Here is a 15,937-nt window from a genome sequence, read left to right on the forward strand (position 1 = left end):
CTTATCCCCACAGGCGCCACACACACATACACTCTCTAATCTCCTACGTGAGGTAGTACCCAGAATATTGCGTGTATGAAGTGTATAAGATCATTCATATGACGTTTCCAACATCAAAAGGTTTTAAAAGGCAGCAACTGCACTTAAGGTTTTAAGTTTAAATAGATGTTATTTATTTATTTATTGTGTCTCTTTGGGAATATAACTGCTCCACACTTCTTATATTTACCACAAGATGGCGGCCCACTCCCTTACATTTCTTCAACAAATGTGACGCTGCATGCATGACTTGAACCCTTTGAAATAAATAACGACTACAGTTTAAATGGTGGAAAACTATGATTAACTATGATAACTAAGATTTAGACCCGCAAAAAAAAAAAAAAAATGACAGCAGAAAAGAGAGCAAAATGTGTGTGTTTGTGATGAAAGTGTTCGAAATGCACAAAGAAAAATAAAGGTTTTCAAAGATTTACATGCACTGCAAATCGCTTAATCAACTTCTTTATTTTTGAGCTTTAAGAAGACCTTTTTTGCAATCTTTTAATTTTTTAATTACAAAATAATTAGTTTTACTCTCAAACGCAGTAGCCTATGTTTGATTTAATAAAAAGACACAAAGGAAACTCCATAGTAAACCGCGTGTTGTTAATACATTCTAAGAGTTCAAATATATGTTCTATTTGTAATGGTTTGAACTCTGTCGTTTGAGTATGGGAGTTTGATCGGTGAATGTGCTGTTGTGCGTTTAAAAACTGTAAAGATAAAACATGATATCCTGTATTTTTATTATCAGATTATTTTCATAAATAACAGCCATAGTCATTCAATCATGATAATACCTTTCCTGTTATGCATTGTAATATTTACACAGTTTCCAATTTCTATGAGAAGAACAGCAGCAAAGGAGAGAGAGAGAGAGAGAGAGAGAGAGAGAGAGAGAGAGAGAGAGAGAGAGAGAGAGAGAGAGAGAGAGAGAGAGAGAGAGAGAGAGAGAGAGAGAGAGAGAGAGAGAGAGAGAGAGAGATGAACTCTTACTCCAGTGTCAGAGGTCACAAGAGTACTGGAGTTTCCGTATGTGTATCCATAATCTTTTAAGTCTGTTCACTTGGATAATCACCTGACAGAACTCGTTCACTGAGATGCTGGCTGCTTTTGCATTGATCTGCATGTAAAAGTGAGGCTGGGCTGTTTTGAATAGATGCAAACTGTGCTACTTCTGCTGTGGTCGCTTCAGTCTCTGGATCTCTCAGCTGAATGAGCCTCACCACATCACATGACTGGACTGTGGTATAGGAGAACTGTGGCACACAGATTGTTGTGTCTTTCATAACCCATTCATCTCTCTGGGCACATATATATGACATCTATATATGTCACATATTGAATAATAATAATTTATTGCTGTGATGCAAAGCTGAATTTTCCGTATCATTACTCCAGTCTTTAGTGTCACATGATGCTTCAGAAATCATTCTAATACGCTGATCTGCTACTTAAGAAAGATTTATATTTATCAATGATGAAAACAGTTGTGCTGCTTCTTATATTTAAGAAGACGAGACAGAGTTCTTTGTTAAACTCATAAAAGACAAAAGAGTTACGGGAATATTGGATTCTAAACAACAAAGAAAACATCACAGCATTTTCGCTCAATTCATAAGATAGTTTTATGATCTCTTTATATGAACTTTTTGAAGCGTCAAAGTGGTATTGAGTAGCTGTCAATGGAGGGACAGAAAGCTCTCAGATTTCATCAAGAAGATCTTCATTTATGTTCTGAAGATAAAGGAAAGTCTTTAGAACGGCATGAGGGTGAGTAATGACAGAACTAAAAAAAATTGGGGGGGACTAACCCTTTTACTTCACTTTTTGAATAAAGGTATTTATGAACCGAAGGCCTATATATGATATATCTAATGTTTTAAATATTAAATATAAATATGCGCAATATTTATGACTGGTAAATATATAGATATAGATGTTTGACAGGTTGATTTATGATGGGTCATGTGTGTGAGTAGTTTCATGAACTCTCAATCAGAGGCCACACGTTTGACTCCTGTTGTCCGGTTTTCATCGTCCGCAGAGCATATGAGATGGAAACGTGCTCAGATCCTCATCAGTGTTAATGAGAGACAACACAGTTTGAGCTCACTCATTGATCGTGAAAGCCAGCGCTGGGTCTGTCTAAAGCAGCTGAGAAGAGCACTGTGACCTGGACCCGGCGTCACAAGCCCTGATCCCAGCCGAAACACACACAGGGCCGTGTCCTGTCCTAAAGGGGGCCTTTCCCCGGCCCGTCCGATAACATTCCATACGCACACTGACAGATAATCATTATCAGCAGCAGTCGTCAAACACACAGTGATCAGGCTGCTGTCAGCGCATGCCGTCTAGCTAGTGATACTTGTAGATTCCTCATTTTTAATGACTTTGAGAAGGTTTGTATTTTGGATGATCAAGAACTCTACGTGATGGTTCTCTGCACATACAGTACAAGGAATCAGGAATTCTCTCTGACGAGGACTTAAAGCTTAGCTGGTTTGCTAACTTCTTAGGGCACTTAGAGTAGGCTACACACTAGAGGAAGCTCTGACGTGTTAGATGAAGGAAAAAAAAGTGTTTTCTCGGGTGAAACAGCTACTTTATGTTTCCATCCAAAGTTGTGAATTAAACTCAGAAGTTTTTTTTTTTTTTTTTTTTTTAATGAAATTAATAGGCTACTTTGTTTCTGCAAGGATGCACTAAATTGATCAAAAGTGACTGTAAAGGCATTTATAATGTTATAAAAGATATCTATTTAAAATAAATGCTGTTCTTTTGAATTTTCATTCACCAGTCCATTCATTAAAAATTCCTGAAAATAAATAAATAAATAAAATATTATATTAATATTGTTATCAGCACGGAAGATTTGAAGAATGGCTGCTGAAAATTCAGCTGTGCATCGCAGGAATAAACTACATTTTAAAATATATTAACAGAAAACAGCATTTTAAATTGTAAAAAAAAAAAAGAAAAAAAGTGCAATTTCTATTTTTGTTCAAATAAATGCAGCTTTGGTGAGCATATTAAAAATATTACTATTAAAATAATACTATACCATATTTCTATTATTTACTGTATATTATACTATAATATACTATGCTGTCAGATCGATTAATTGCATCGAACAGAAACGTCTGCTAATAAATGTATAAGCAACCGGAGAAACCTGTGACTCTTTTCTTTTTTCATAATGTAAATAGTAGGCCAAGTTTCCATCCTATTTTTATGCGATAGCTACTCCAAAATTCACATAAATGATGTGGATGGAAACATAGTGAGAAGGTTAGGTGCTGGTGAAGATGTTGCACTTTCATGACCTCAGTGTCAAAAGCACTTAAACACGTTTAGGCCAATATATACAATTACTCGGACAGCCCAGGCTCTGATCAATAGCACATGAGTGCTCTTAGACATTTACAACAGCTCCTTAAAGAACATTCTCAAACCTTCTGACCGTAAGTCTGGTGGTTAGACGCTCCTCTCGGCTCCATTTGCTGGATGTGTCTCGATGCATTGTGGTTTTCCTGTAGTTATCCTTTTTAATAAATCTGGTGGACTCCACAGAACACATTGTAAGTGTCTCAAAGAGTTTCATAGGCCTTTTAATAAATAAAAGCGACAACAAGTATTTAAATGGATCATTGAATATGTGCAATAAAACTTTAATGTCTTGGATTGACAAGCATCAGTCATTAAGCATCCGTCTGCTTTCTGAGCAACTTTGCAACTGCAGTTTGTCTGTTTGCTGAACACTGCGAGCGCCACTAAATGTTTTATTAACTATATTAGCATTTTCTGCAGTAAATACATGAATACGTTCTTGGAAAGTTTGGGTGTTACGCTCTAGAACCAACACTTTGTACGTTCGGAATTTAATATGGAACATTTTGAACAGGTTCATGCTGTACGTTATTATCTCGTGACCTCAACACATTGCATGTGTGTGTCAAACCCTTCTCATCTTGTAAATAAATACATTTCTTTTGCATTTTCAATTCAGTGCTGTTCAATTTAACTGCCCTACAACATCCGTAATAGACTTGGAGTAATGATACTGAAAATTCAGCTTTGCATCACATTTTTAAGGGGCCATATGTAGAATTCAGAAACCCTTGTTATTAGCGACACCGGTGGCCATTAAGTGAACTGCAGCAGCAGCTTATCGCTCACACTCGTGCACACGTAACATACAAGAGACTGAACGTGATTTAAAGGCGGTGGTTGATTATGATTTCACTTTTCTAACTTTAGGTGTAATGTTGCTGTTTGAGCATAAACAACATCTGCAAAGTTACAACGCTCAAAGTTCAAAGCAAAGGGAGATATTTGCTTTTAAAGAAATTAATAACTACACATAAATTCATCAATAAACCATACAGAAATGTCCTGTTTCTTCTACATGTTGTCACTTCTTCTTGAGTCTCTCCATCTTTCCGACTTCGGTTGGAACATAAAAGCCTAAAAGTTTTTGAAATTTTCAGTGCATGTGTGTGTGAGGTAAAAGGACACAAGCTGTTGAAGCTCCGCCCCCTGTGCCGGGAGCAGCAGCTCATTTGCATTTAAAGGAACAGACACAAAACAGTGCGTTTTTGCTCACCCTCAAAAAGTGACAACTTTAACATGCTATATAAAAATATCTGTGGGGTATTTTGAGCTAAAACTTCACATACACACTCTGGGGACATCAAAGACTTATTTTACATCTTGTGAAAGGGCATTATACCACTCCTTTAATGCACTGATATACTCACAGCAAAGTTCCTTTTCATTCTTTGCTCAGAAGTTAAAAGAAGTAAGAAGAAGCAGTGATATACTGTTAACAAACATCCAGACACCATCAACAGGAGGAGAGCGAAGTATAGATGAATATGTGAATATGTAAATATGTGCTGTGTGCTTTCCTTAAAAACAAAATAAACAACACAAACGTCAGCGGTGAGAAAACAGCAGCTCAGAAAGCATCTGATCATAGAGATGTGGAGATGTTTGCACCAGCTCTGCGATTCACCGGCATCATGTCGACAGATGAGGTTATTAAAATTACACTGTTATGATAGTTTGATTATGAAGTTTATTTGAGACTATAGATCTGGCTATGTGAGACTTTAGTTTGAATTAAAGGAGACATATCATGCTTTTAAATCGTTCCTTTTTACATATAAATCATACATTTGTAGTCTATATAAAGCGGAACTGCAATGCTTGGGTCTGAATTCCTCATTATTATGGCTCCACAGGCCCCTTTTCTACCCCTTTTCTGATGTGCGTCTGAGAGCAACTCGTTTTTGGTGCGGTCTCTTTAAACACAATTGAGACACTTCATACCCCGCCCCCTCTCCGGGTTGCAGAGGTGACACTCGGTTCAACTCCACCCCGTTCGGCCATTTTTGTAGTTTGATAGCAGAGACACGATTATCTAGCGGCACAGAAACTTTTTATTCACACGTTATTAACAAAATGTCAACAACGGAAGACTTGTCCAACCAGCCTTACATGTTCGAGCCAAAGTCGGAGCCGGAGCGAGATGAAAATGAAGACGACAAACCTGCAGAACAACGTCTTCATATGGATGTATCGCAATGGTGTGTTACTGTATTTACACATGAAACTTTGGTCTTCCGACCTTTTACCACCGTGTTGATTTATTTATGTGCGAGGGAGAGAGAGCAAGACAGCGCCTAGTTTGGAGACGGTGAAGTCTTGTTTACACTTTCGCCTGGCTCGAAAGAGTGCGCGCGACCGGGTCTCTCTCTCTGCCCGTTCTTTCAGTTAAACATGCGCCCTGTCACAAGCGCGGCAGTTCATCTACATTAGACGGTGTAATGAAGCGTGTGGGTTACTACATCCAACAACCGAACATTTTAACTTACCCTCTTGTAACTTCTGCATCCTTTAGCTTGGACTACAAAATTGCAGCGAGAAATAAAAATGGCGGATTGCTGGAAGTGGTGGGCCGGAAGTCAATGTCCTTATTTGGCAGTTCCGCTGCAAATACTGGGACGTAATAGTTGAAAAAACGTCATAGAGAACAGAAAAATCTGAACCGGTTGAAAAATACGACCAAAACAGAATATAAAGATATCAACGAAGCACCTGAAGAGAATAATTTCAACTTTTCTGTACTTCTAAACACTCCAAATATACAACAAAATGCATTTAAGTGCTAAAAAAGTGGATTTAGCATGATATGTCCCCTTTAAGGTTTTCTTTGCATGACACATTGACATTACAGTAGAGAATGGCTCTTTCGTCTTTATCCTGAACATTGTATAAGCATTCATTTCATGTGTCATAACGGAAGAGAGACTCTCGGGAGCGTAAACGTCAAATCCATTGGATTTTCCCGGCGAAACAGTCTCGAGTGCTTCACATAAAAATCAATACAGGCTTTCATAGATAACCTAGGAATTTGGGAAGGTCTCGTTTTTGGGAAGTTTCATTACAAGCTGTTCACACATTAGCAATACAAAAAGCAATTAATACATGACATGTCTTACATATAGCCCCTTTAAAATACATTCACATAGAAAAGTTATTTTAATTATAATAATATTTCACAATATTACTGTTTTTACTCTATTTTTGATTATATAAATATATAAATAGAGACTTCTTTCAAAAACATAAATTTATATTATTAGTAGACCTATATTCATATAGAGTATATTGGTACATACCATAATATAATGTAGCATATTATTAGTAAACTGTTCCACAAGGAAGACAAAACCAATTATGATTCATTATGAAAATATATGTAAGATCAAATAGAAGTTCACATGAGATTTTCAAACTTAAAAAGTAATACTTTTAAGTATTTAAAAAGTAAATGTTTACAAACCAAATTTCACAGCACAGCTAAAACTGAAATGTTTGACAACCTGATGTTTGCTTGACGTACACTAATAGTTTGAGAGCTTTAGAAGAAGCTTTAACCAGAAACACTGAAGGAATAGAGCGCAGTTCTGCCTTGCAAACACTGTAACTACATAAACGTATACGTGATGTTGCGTTACTAAGCAACAGCGCAGGAGAAACTGCAGCATCACTTCTCATCCAGCCAATCACGAGGCTATTACAGGAGCCATTAGCTTCTGCAAATATACTGAGTCGACCCACTACACCATCTGTGTGCGGGTCATTTCAGAGCCTTCTTATCAGGAAACGTCTGGGATTCGGCCACTTGCTTAATTGTGTTTTTCTTAAATTATTTAGTTATTGTCTTACTGATGGACTCAAATGAGAGCAGTTATGTGAATCTAACTGAATTATTCTGCATTATCTAAAATGACCATTAGTGGAAAACGGAAATAAACACCACAAATGACACGATAATAACCGGGTGTGGTGTGGTGAAAAACGAGAACGCTGAGGGAGTTTTATTGAATAACCAGAAAATGGCAAGATCTCCATTTCTTTATGCTAGGCTTGGGGATTGAGTCATCTTCAAATAAAAGCTCATCCCAGATCTCATATTAATAATTAATCAAATATTAATAGATTCAGCTGGAAGCTTCTGAGCCATAGATTGTCTTGATGGTCTTTTTTAATGTATTTTGTGGCCAAATGTACTCTTCAATATTTGTGTTGGCTAATGAATCCTGGATTGAAATGATTTATCGAGGTATTTAAAAAACATATTTAATCATGATTCTGGGACTTTTCTTAAATTTTAAATTATTATTTTTATTTTTATTAATCTGACATGATCCAATCAAGAAAACAAAAATATAATAATAATAATAATAATAATAATGAATATTGTTATTAAATGTATTACGCTTTTTATTTATTAATATATATTTGTTATGTATAATCTTAATTATTATTATGACTATTATATTCATTCATTTATGTATTAATAATACATAATAATACATTTATTATTTTAATATAATAAGTATTATATTTGTTCATTTATTTATTTATAAATATAAAATTATTTTTATTTTATCCTAATTATTATTAATCTGACATGATTCAATCAAGAAAACAAAAAATATAATAATAATAATTATTATTATTATTAATTCATTTATACATAAAAAATCTTATTTTGATACAATAATAATAATAATAATAATAATTGTTATTATTATAATATTTGCTAATAACCTTCCAAATCAAACAAGCAAATGTGGCCAAAGGTGTTCTTCAACATTTTTGTTCTGTTGTGTTAAATTCTGGATTTAAATTATATTTTAATGTAATTGTTCATGATATAATATAATTTGGAAACCAGGAATATCACACACACACACACACACACACACACACACACACACACACACACACACACACACACACACACACACACACACACACACACACACACACACACACACACATGATCCAATCAAGAAAACAAAAATATTATATATATATATAATTATTATGATTTTAATTTGCTACTCAGCCTGCAAATCAAACAGAAGCATTAGATGGTCATATGTGCGGTCAGAGACGTGCTGTCACAGACAAAAGCTCTGAGGAAAACAAAAAGCAGCAGTTTCACATAAAAGCTCATTAGCAGAGAAACGGTGGTGTTCTGCGGAAGTGGACCTCGTCTAATGTTGATTGTGGTGGAGTTGAAATGGTCAGGACTGAAGTTACAGGAGCTCTAATGCGCTCCTAATTAGAGCGGACAGTCACTCGAGACCATAAAACATCTCTCTCTCCCTGAGAAACATTACTATGTGTTTACGAACAGACATCACGGCGTACAGATGCTGTAAAATGTGAACACATTTAGAGGAATCATCACTTAGCAAACGGCCATCGTTGCCAAGAAGATTCAAAATGTTAATGTGAGAAGAGTCGAGACTTTTTAAACTTCATTTTTCCTGTTTTTCCAAACAATTGAAAACTCATTACTGTTAGTCTTGAGTAAAAGTAATATTGTGAAATTTAATCCTGTGATGCAAAAAAATCTTAATTATTTCAAACCTTTGTGTGTGTGTGTGTGTGTGTGTGTGTGTGTGTGTGTGTGTGTGTGTGTGTGTGTGTGTGTGTGTGTGTGTGTGTGTGTGTGTTTGGTGTCACATAAATAACGCACTTCACTTTAAACACAAGTTTACAACAAGTTGTGCAGTGTTATTTTAGCTTTTATTTTAGTATTAATTAATATTTTGAATTAGTTTTTATATTTTTAGTTTTCATGTTATTTTTAGTTATTTTAATACGTGCTTTTGTCATTTATTATTTTTATTTAAATATGGCTATTTAGGTTTCATTTATTTTTATTTCAGTTCGTTTTAGTTTTCATTTCAGTTAATAATTTTAGAGCTTCAAATTGTCCCATGGCAACATTTCAAATTTTTGTTTAATATACGTTTTTCAACTCATATTTATATTTTATTTCAGCTTTCTTTTAATTAACAAAAAAAATTCATAGTTTTAGGATACATTTACATGACAACGATGTACTATTTTTTCGCGTACAGACGACAACGTTGTCAAAACGATTCAAGCTCATGAGGATCTGCGTAAACAGTTAAAATTGCTGTATTCTCCTGCCAGGCCAGTAGGTGGCGATGTCACTTCGTAAGAAACACTATGCGCATAAAGGGCCCTATCTTGCACCCAGCACAATTGACTTTGTACACCGACGCATGTATCATTCCTATTTTGCACCCGCGCACAGCGGACTTTTCCCTCCACAGACGCACGTCGGTAAATTAGGGAATGAACTTGCGCTCCCGGGGGCGGTTCAGCGAAAAGAGGATGCGTGTTCCGGCGCAAACGTTCCCTGGTGCTATTTTGCAGTTTCAGAAAACAAGTCCGCCACAGACCAAGAAAAACCTAGTCTAAAGTCAGTGGCGCGTTATTCAGATGCTATTTTAAGGGTGCATGCTTGGCCATAATGTAGCGTGTGCACAACGCACATACACTTTGCTTCTCTCATCTACACAGACGCAGCAGTTCCCATTTTTGCAAACCATACAATTACAAGGAAAAATATTCCACACGAGGGAAATCATTGTGGTGTCATTGAAGATGTGAAAAAATAGGCATAAATCTAATTTACACATTTACCCAAATTATTATACGCCTGTTTAACCGAAGCTAGTTTGGGTGTGTTTCTCCATCCCCATACAATGTCACTTCTCTGTGTTTTACGGCCCTGACGAGAACGTCGGTCTCCTCGGCTGTGAACCGCTCCTGGTGCGTGCCTGGCAAATCCGCCGTTATAATAGCAAACCGCCATGGAACAAGCGCGCCTGCTCTTAAAGGGAATGTGAGATGTCGCTCTGATTGGTTTATTTCACGTTACGCCCAAACCACACCTATGAGTAATGAAGCTACTTCAAGACCAACCCATTTTAGATTTGCGTCGGGCGCAAGAGTCATTTATCCCGCCGGTATAATAGCAACAGCGCCCAAGACCCGCCCACAAAGTTACTTGCGTTTCGAGCTTGATACTTACGTTTCAGATCGTTAAAATACGGCCCATAGACTGAACATGTAATACACATGTGCATGACATCATCGTTTTCACAAATTCGTGTTTTTGTAGTTTATAAAGAGACAATAACGGTATCGATTACAGAAACTTGCACTTTTGAAAGTTTGCGTTTTCAGGCCCCCAAAACGCTGTTGTCGTGTAAATGAATGGCCAAAATGCATAAAAAGGTTTCTGTTTTTAGTTAGGGGCCGTTTACACGACACCGTTTTCAACTAAAAATTTCAACAAAAAAAACTTTTTCGTTTAAAGTACATTGTTGTTGTGTAAATATACCCTCAGTCAACGATAAAAAACAAAGTCTTTCCGGGAACAATTTTTCAAACCATCACAATAGTGCGTAATAGTTCACACCACATTTCATAAAACAAAAATAGGAAAAATACACAAGAGTTGTAGCAGGTCTGAGGTATGTGATGAGTTTATTCTTTTAGCTTAAAGAACCCTCGCATGCAGTTCGACTCACAGACTACAAGCATGATGCATATAAAAGCTATTGATTTATGTTTTATGCTTTTTTGATATTTGTTTCATATAAATTCGTAATATACCTAGACTTCATTTTCTCAATACATGTCACATTCACATGGAGCAGTTACTGTGTTTATGTGGAACATACGAGTCTCTGACATGAAAAGAAATGTAATGATAATGTTCAGAACTATAAAAATGTAAACAAATACACGCAATCCCGTCAGTCATCGAGATGCATGTCAAACAAACATTGATAACAGAAATATAAAACTAGAATCGATCACTCCTTCATAGGTGAAATATGCAGTAAACAAAAACGGTGCACATAAATACAGTATTTCTCATGTTATATATATATATCTATAAACAAAATGCATAATACAAATAAAAAAAAAGTCATATTTCAGATTCAACATAATCAAAATGATTATATTTCCCATATAACTTAAGCATAATTTAGTTATTTTTATGATGCATAACCTTTTACTTTACACCTTTCACATTCCCTACATAGATTATAATTCATGATTTTTTAATTATATAACATTGCATATTCCTACAAAATATTTACACATACGAAGGACCATTTTTGAGAGAAATTCTTTAAAAATGCAAAAGACGAGAATGCTTAAAGATGAAGTTTTGGCTTACGACGCGGTCTAGAACAACTTCCCCGACCAAATCTGAGTTCATATACAAAAATGAATTCGCAACCACTGATGGATCCCGCTGCGATGCAGAAGTGAAGAGGGTGGGCACAGATCTCTAAACAGTTCATTAAAGCTGTTTCAAGTGCAATATCAGTGAGACAGGAACAGGAAAGGCTGAAATCAGACAGGTTTCACAGTTCAGGGTGTGATAGAAGTCTTGAGGTTTTATGGAAAGTGTTTGCTACAAGCTCTGAACCGAGGCAGGCGTAAAGGGAAGGCACGTGTGCGAATGGCTTTCTAGCGTGTTGAAGAGAGACCTGAGAGGCACTGAGCCATTCTGAAATACTGAGTGGGAAACTTGTACGCTTACAGGTGAGATTTCATGCAACTATAATTACACGTTACACGACGGCAACAGTTGTGGAAATGCATCAACTCTGTCTCAAGTAACATAGGACAAACAAATTGCACATTCGCTTAAAAACAAAAACAAACGCTAACTTCTAGTAACAAACACAAATCATTGAATAAATGGAAGTGTGTCATTTCTGCAGCAACAGAAGCACCAAACATTCCCGTTCATTTCAGTGGAAGTTGATCAGCAGGTGCATCATGAATCACTGGAAGTTTGCAAGTGTGCATGACATCTTGACAATAGCAACACACTCTTCACTAGTGCTATATTAGATGAAGAAAGATGCTTTTTGCTCACATACAGTTACAACAGTGACTAACTGCTAAAGCAGAGAAACTTTGAACCATGCACAATCAATGGCCTGTTTATTTGGAGCAGATGGGACGACCTTTTTCTAGTAAATAGAGTGGTGCAGGTATGAGCCAGAAGACTAATTCACCAGTGGTTCCCTTGAGATTTTCCTATGCGGTTTTATAATGGAGTTTTTCAATTTATGAGTAAACAAAGGGTACATTTACATGACAACGATGTACTAAAAACTGTACTTAAAAAAAGTTTTTCCTTTGCTTTTTTCGCGTACAGACGACAACATTGTCAAAACGATCTGTATGCAAAATTATCCGAGAATAATTTTTTTTTTTTTTTACGCTGTATTTTGCTGCCAGGCCAGTAGGTGGCGATGTAAAGAAACACTATAGACTGAACACTTAATACTCATGCGCATGACGTCACCGCTTTCACAAGCTCGCGTTATATGGGGACGATAACGGTATCGTTTTTAAAAGTTTGCACTTTAAAAACGTGTTTTCGAAAGATTTTTAGGCCCCCAAATCGCTGTTGCCGTGTAAATGAACGGCGAAAACGCGTAAAAATGGTCCGTTTTTAGTTGAAAACGGTGTCGTGTAAACAGTCAATAGAACTTTACGATACTTGGACATTTTATTCTACAACGTGAACTGCACACACTCACACCCCATCCACTCTTATCTAAAGTAGTTACTAATTCTATGTTTTTTTTTTTTTTTTAGGTGTGTCTAGTTTACGCTGTAAAACAAAACTTCCAAGTATTGTCAAGTTATGTTTACCGCAGACCTTATTTTACTCATAAATGTAACACTCCCATTATAAAAACTGATAGGAAAATCTCGAGGAAACCAGTCGAATAAGTCTTACGGGTTTTTCTGTCATCCCTGCAGAACTCAATATAGGGCTGGGTGATATATTAAATATTTACAGCATATTTGTTTTTTATTTTGCTGGCAATATAAAATTGACTGATAGTGTAAATATTACAATCATTATTATAATATTTGTAATGATAAATTTATGTAATGGTGAAAACAAATCATATATTATCACAAATTACACCATTGCATAAATTACATAATTAATTATCAAAATATATACAGTATAAAAAAAGTATACATTATATAAACACTACCATTCCAAATTCTGGGGTCTGTAATATTTGTATTTTTCTGTTCTGATCATCCAAGGCTGCATTTATTTGATTTAAAAACACTGTAAAAACAGTGATATTGTATTACAATTTCAAATAGCTGTTTTCTACGTGAATATATTTTAAAATGTAATTTATTCCTGTGATCAAAGTCTTCATTACTCCAGACTTCAGTGTCACATGATCCTTCGTAAATCATTCTAATATGCTGATTTGCTGCTCGAGAAACATTATTATTCTTATTATCAATGTTGAAATATATATATATATACTTATTTATTAGACTTTTTAGGCTTTGCTATTAAGGTTTGGTGCCGCTTGTGGGACAGAAATTACATACTTCACCTTTAAATGCAAGACACTGGGTGAAGCACAAAGCTGCTGAAGAACACACAGTCTACTGTAACTAAACGTATCAGATCATGACATGAGACAAAACAGACTTTTCAACAAGATTTGGTCCATCGCCATGTTAACCAGCGAGTGAAACATGTTCGGTGTAGCAGCTTCACTGCCTAACTAATGTTAATCACAGCTCCAGAATAGGCACAATGTTCAAGTATGCTCAGGCAGAATGGCATAGACATCCACATCAAAGAGACAAGGTCACCTGACCCTGACAAATAACTTGAAGTTGTAAACAATTATTCGTGTCAAAGAAAAGTTCAGAGTAGCTACTTCTTCACTCGGTTACCTTTGTCCTCCACTTCCTTTTCATGCTTGTCCTTTTCGTATTTGTTTTTGTTCTGTGTCAGACTATCATCTGATCGCCGAGGGGATGTAGCGAGCGTTGCATCCGAGTCTTCTGAAGCGGTGGTATTGTTGCGCTTTTCATTGTCCACGGACTCTTTGCTCGGCACCTTCCCATTTTGTTGCTTGGTCTGTCTGTGGATATTACGAACTTTCTTCATACTATGTCGGACCAAATGGGTCCTGAAGGCTCTCTGGATGACTGCAGCGGACATTTCTTCATGTTTCCTGCGTAAAGTTGTGGTTATAGGCTCGTAAGAAGACTTGGAGGGGTTGGAGGCCATGAATCGGTCTTCCATTTGTCCGTGGAGGAGGTCCATCTCGCCATCTTCTCCGAGAACACGTTTGGTGAAAGCAAACAAGATATCTAGACAGTGGATGCGGTCGCCGCTCACCATCGGCAAATCCATGGAGATCAGCTGCAGTCGGTTGGGTTTGGGTATTCGCAGAGGAGGATCCAGCGAATTCGCGAAGTCCGACAACTTGCCGTACTCCATGAACTGCGTGGCTTTCGGGTCGAACTTTTCCCAAACCTCGTAAAACCTGTCAAAGTCATCTTCGCTCAAAGGCTCGGCGCTCTCCTCGGTGGCCACGCTGAAGTTCTCCAGGATCACGGCAATGTACATGTTCACCACTATCAGGAAGCATATGATGACGTAGCTGACGAAGAAGAAAATCCCGATGGATGGGTTTCCACAGTTGTTTTTTGTCGGTTCACAGTCTGGTTCTTCGGTATTTAGCATGGGTGCCAGAAGGCCATCCCAACCTGCCGAGGTGGTGATCTGAAACAAACACAACATGCTGTTGGGAAACGTCTCAAAGTTGAACATGTCGTCGATGCCGGCCGTTTTTTTGACGTAGGCAAATTTGGACATGCCGAAGATGGCGTAGATGAACATGACAAGGAAGAGCAAAAGTCCGATGTTGAAAAGGGCAGGAAGTGACATCATTAGCGCAAACAGAAGGGTCCGTATCCCCTTGGCACCTCGGATGAGACGTAGTACGCGGCCGATCCGGGCGAGGCGAATAACACGAAACATGGTCGGCGAGACAAAGTACTGCTTAATGACTTCTGCCAGGAACATGCCTGCAATGACAAGAATCAAATAGTGTTAATTTCTCATTTTTTGTTTTGTATAAATGTCTTGGTATTTTAGTCTAGTTTTAACGTAGTCACATTTTCATCATGCAGCATAATGGTTAAATTGATAATCACACTTATTTTGTGTATTCACTTTTCCAAGTCGGGCAGAGCTTAGTAAAGGGTTAATTCCTCGTCATGCTGCAGATCTTACCTACGATAGACAGGACGACAACGATAAAGTCAAATACGTTCCAGCCAACGGTGAAGAAGTGATGCCGTAGCGAGATCATCTTTAGCACACATTCGCTGGTGAAGAGCACAATGAAGCCAACGTTGATCCAGTACAGCACTTTGCCCACTTGAACGGTCTGATCTTCTGTCTCCACCATCATAGTAACCATGTTGAGCCAAATAAGGACCATAATGAAAATGTCAAAGGCCTGATTGGTTACAAGGTCAAAGATGAGTCCTTGAATCTTGTTCTTGAATAAATGAGAAGATGTACAGAAAGAGATGTTAGTTTTATTCAGAGACATTTACAAACAAGAAAATATGGTTTAAAGGGATCGTTCACCCAAAACTGAACATCTCG

General features: G+C 37.0%; 2 protein-coding genes across 3 annotated transcripts in view; one reads left to right on the forward strand and one right to left on the reverse strand.

The window, feature by feature from the left end:
- Positions 1–15,937, forward strand: part of csrnp3 (cysteine-serine-rich nuclear protein 3) — a 264,623-nt gene that overhangs the window by 103,034 nt on the left and 145,652 nt on the right. The window lies entirely within an intron of this gene.
- scn1laa (sodium channel, voltage-gated, type I-like, alpha) overlaps positions 13,129–15,937 on the reverse strand; it is a 41,583-nt gene continuing 38,774 nt past the window's right edge. For both annotated transcript variants that reach the window (XM_082174591.1, XM_082174590.1), the window contains 2 exons: positions 15,557–15,827; positions 13,129–15,348 (listed from right to left, as the gene is read on the reverse strand). In XM_082174591.1, coding sequence (XP_082030717.1) covers positions 14,186–15,348; positions 15,557–15,827 — 1,434 coding nt within the window. In that variant the 3' untranslated portion in view covers positions 13,129–14,185. The remainder of the gene's footprint in view (positions 15,349–15,556; positions 15,828–15,937) is intronic.

This window comes from Leuciscus leuciscus (assembly GCF_965113295.1).
Source record: "Leuciscus leuciscus genome assembly, chromosome: 7".
Classification (NCBI taxonomy): Eukaryota; Metazoa; Chordata; class Actinopteri; order Cypriniformes; family Leuciscidae; genus Leuciscus; species Leuciscus leuciscus.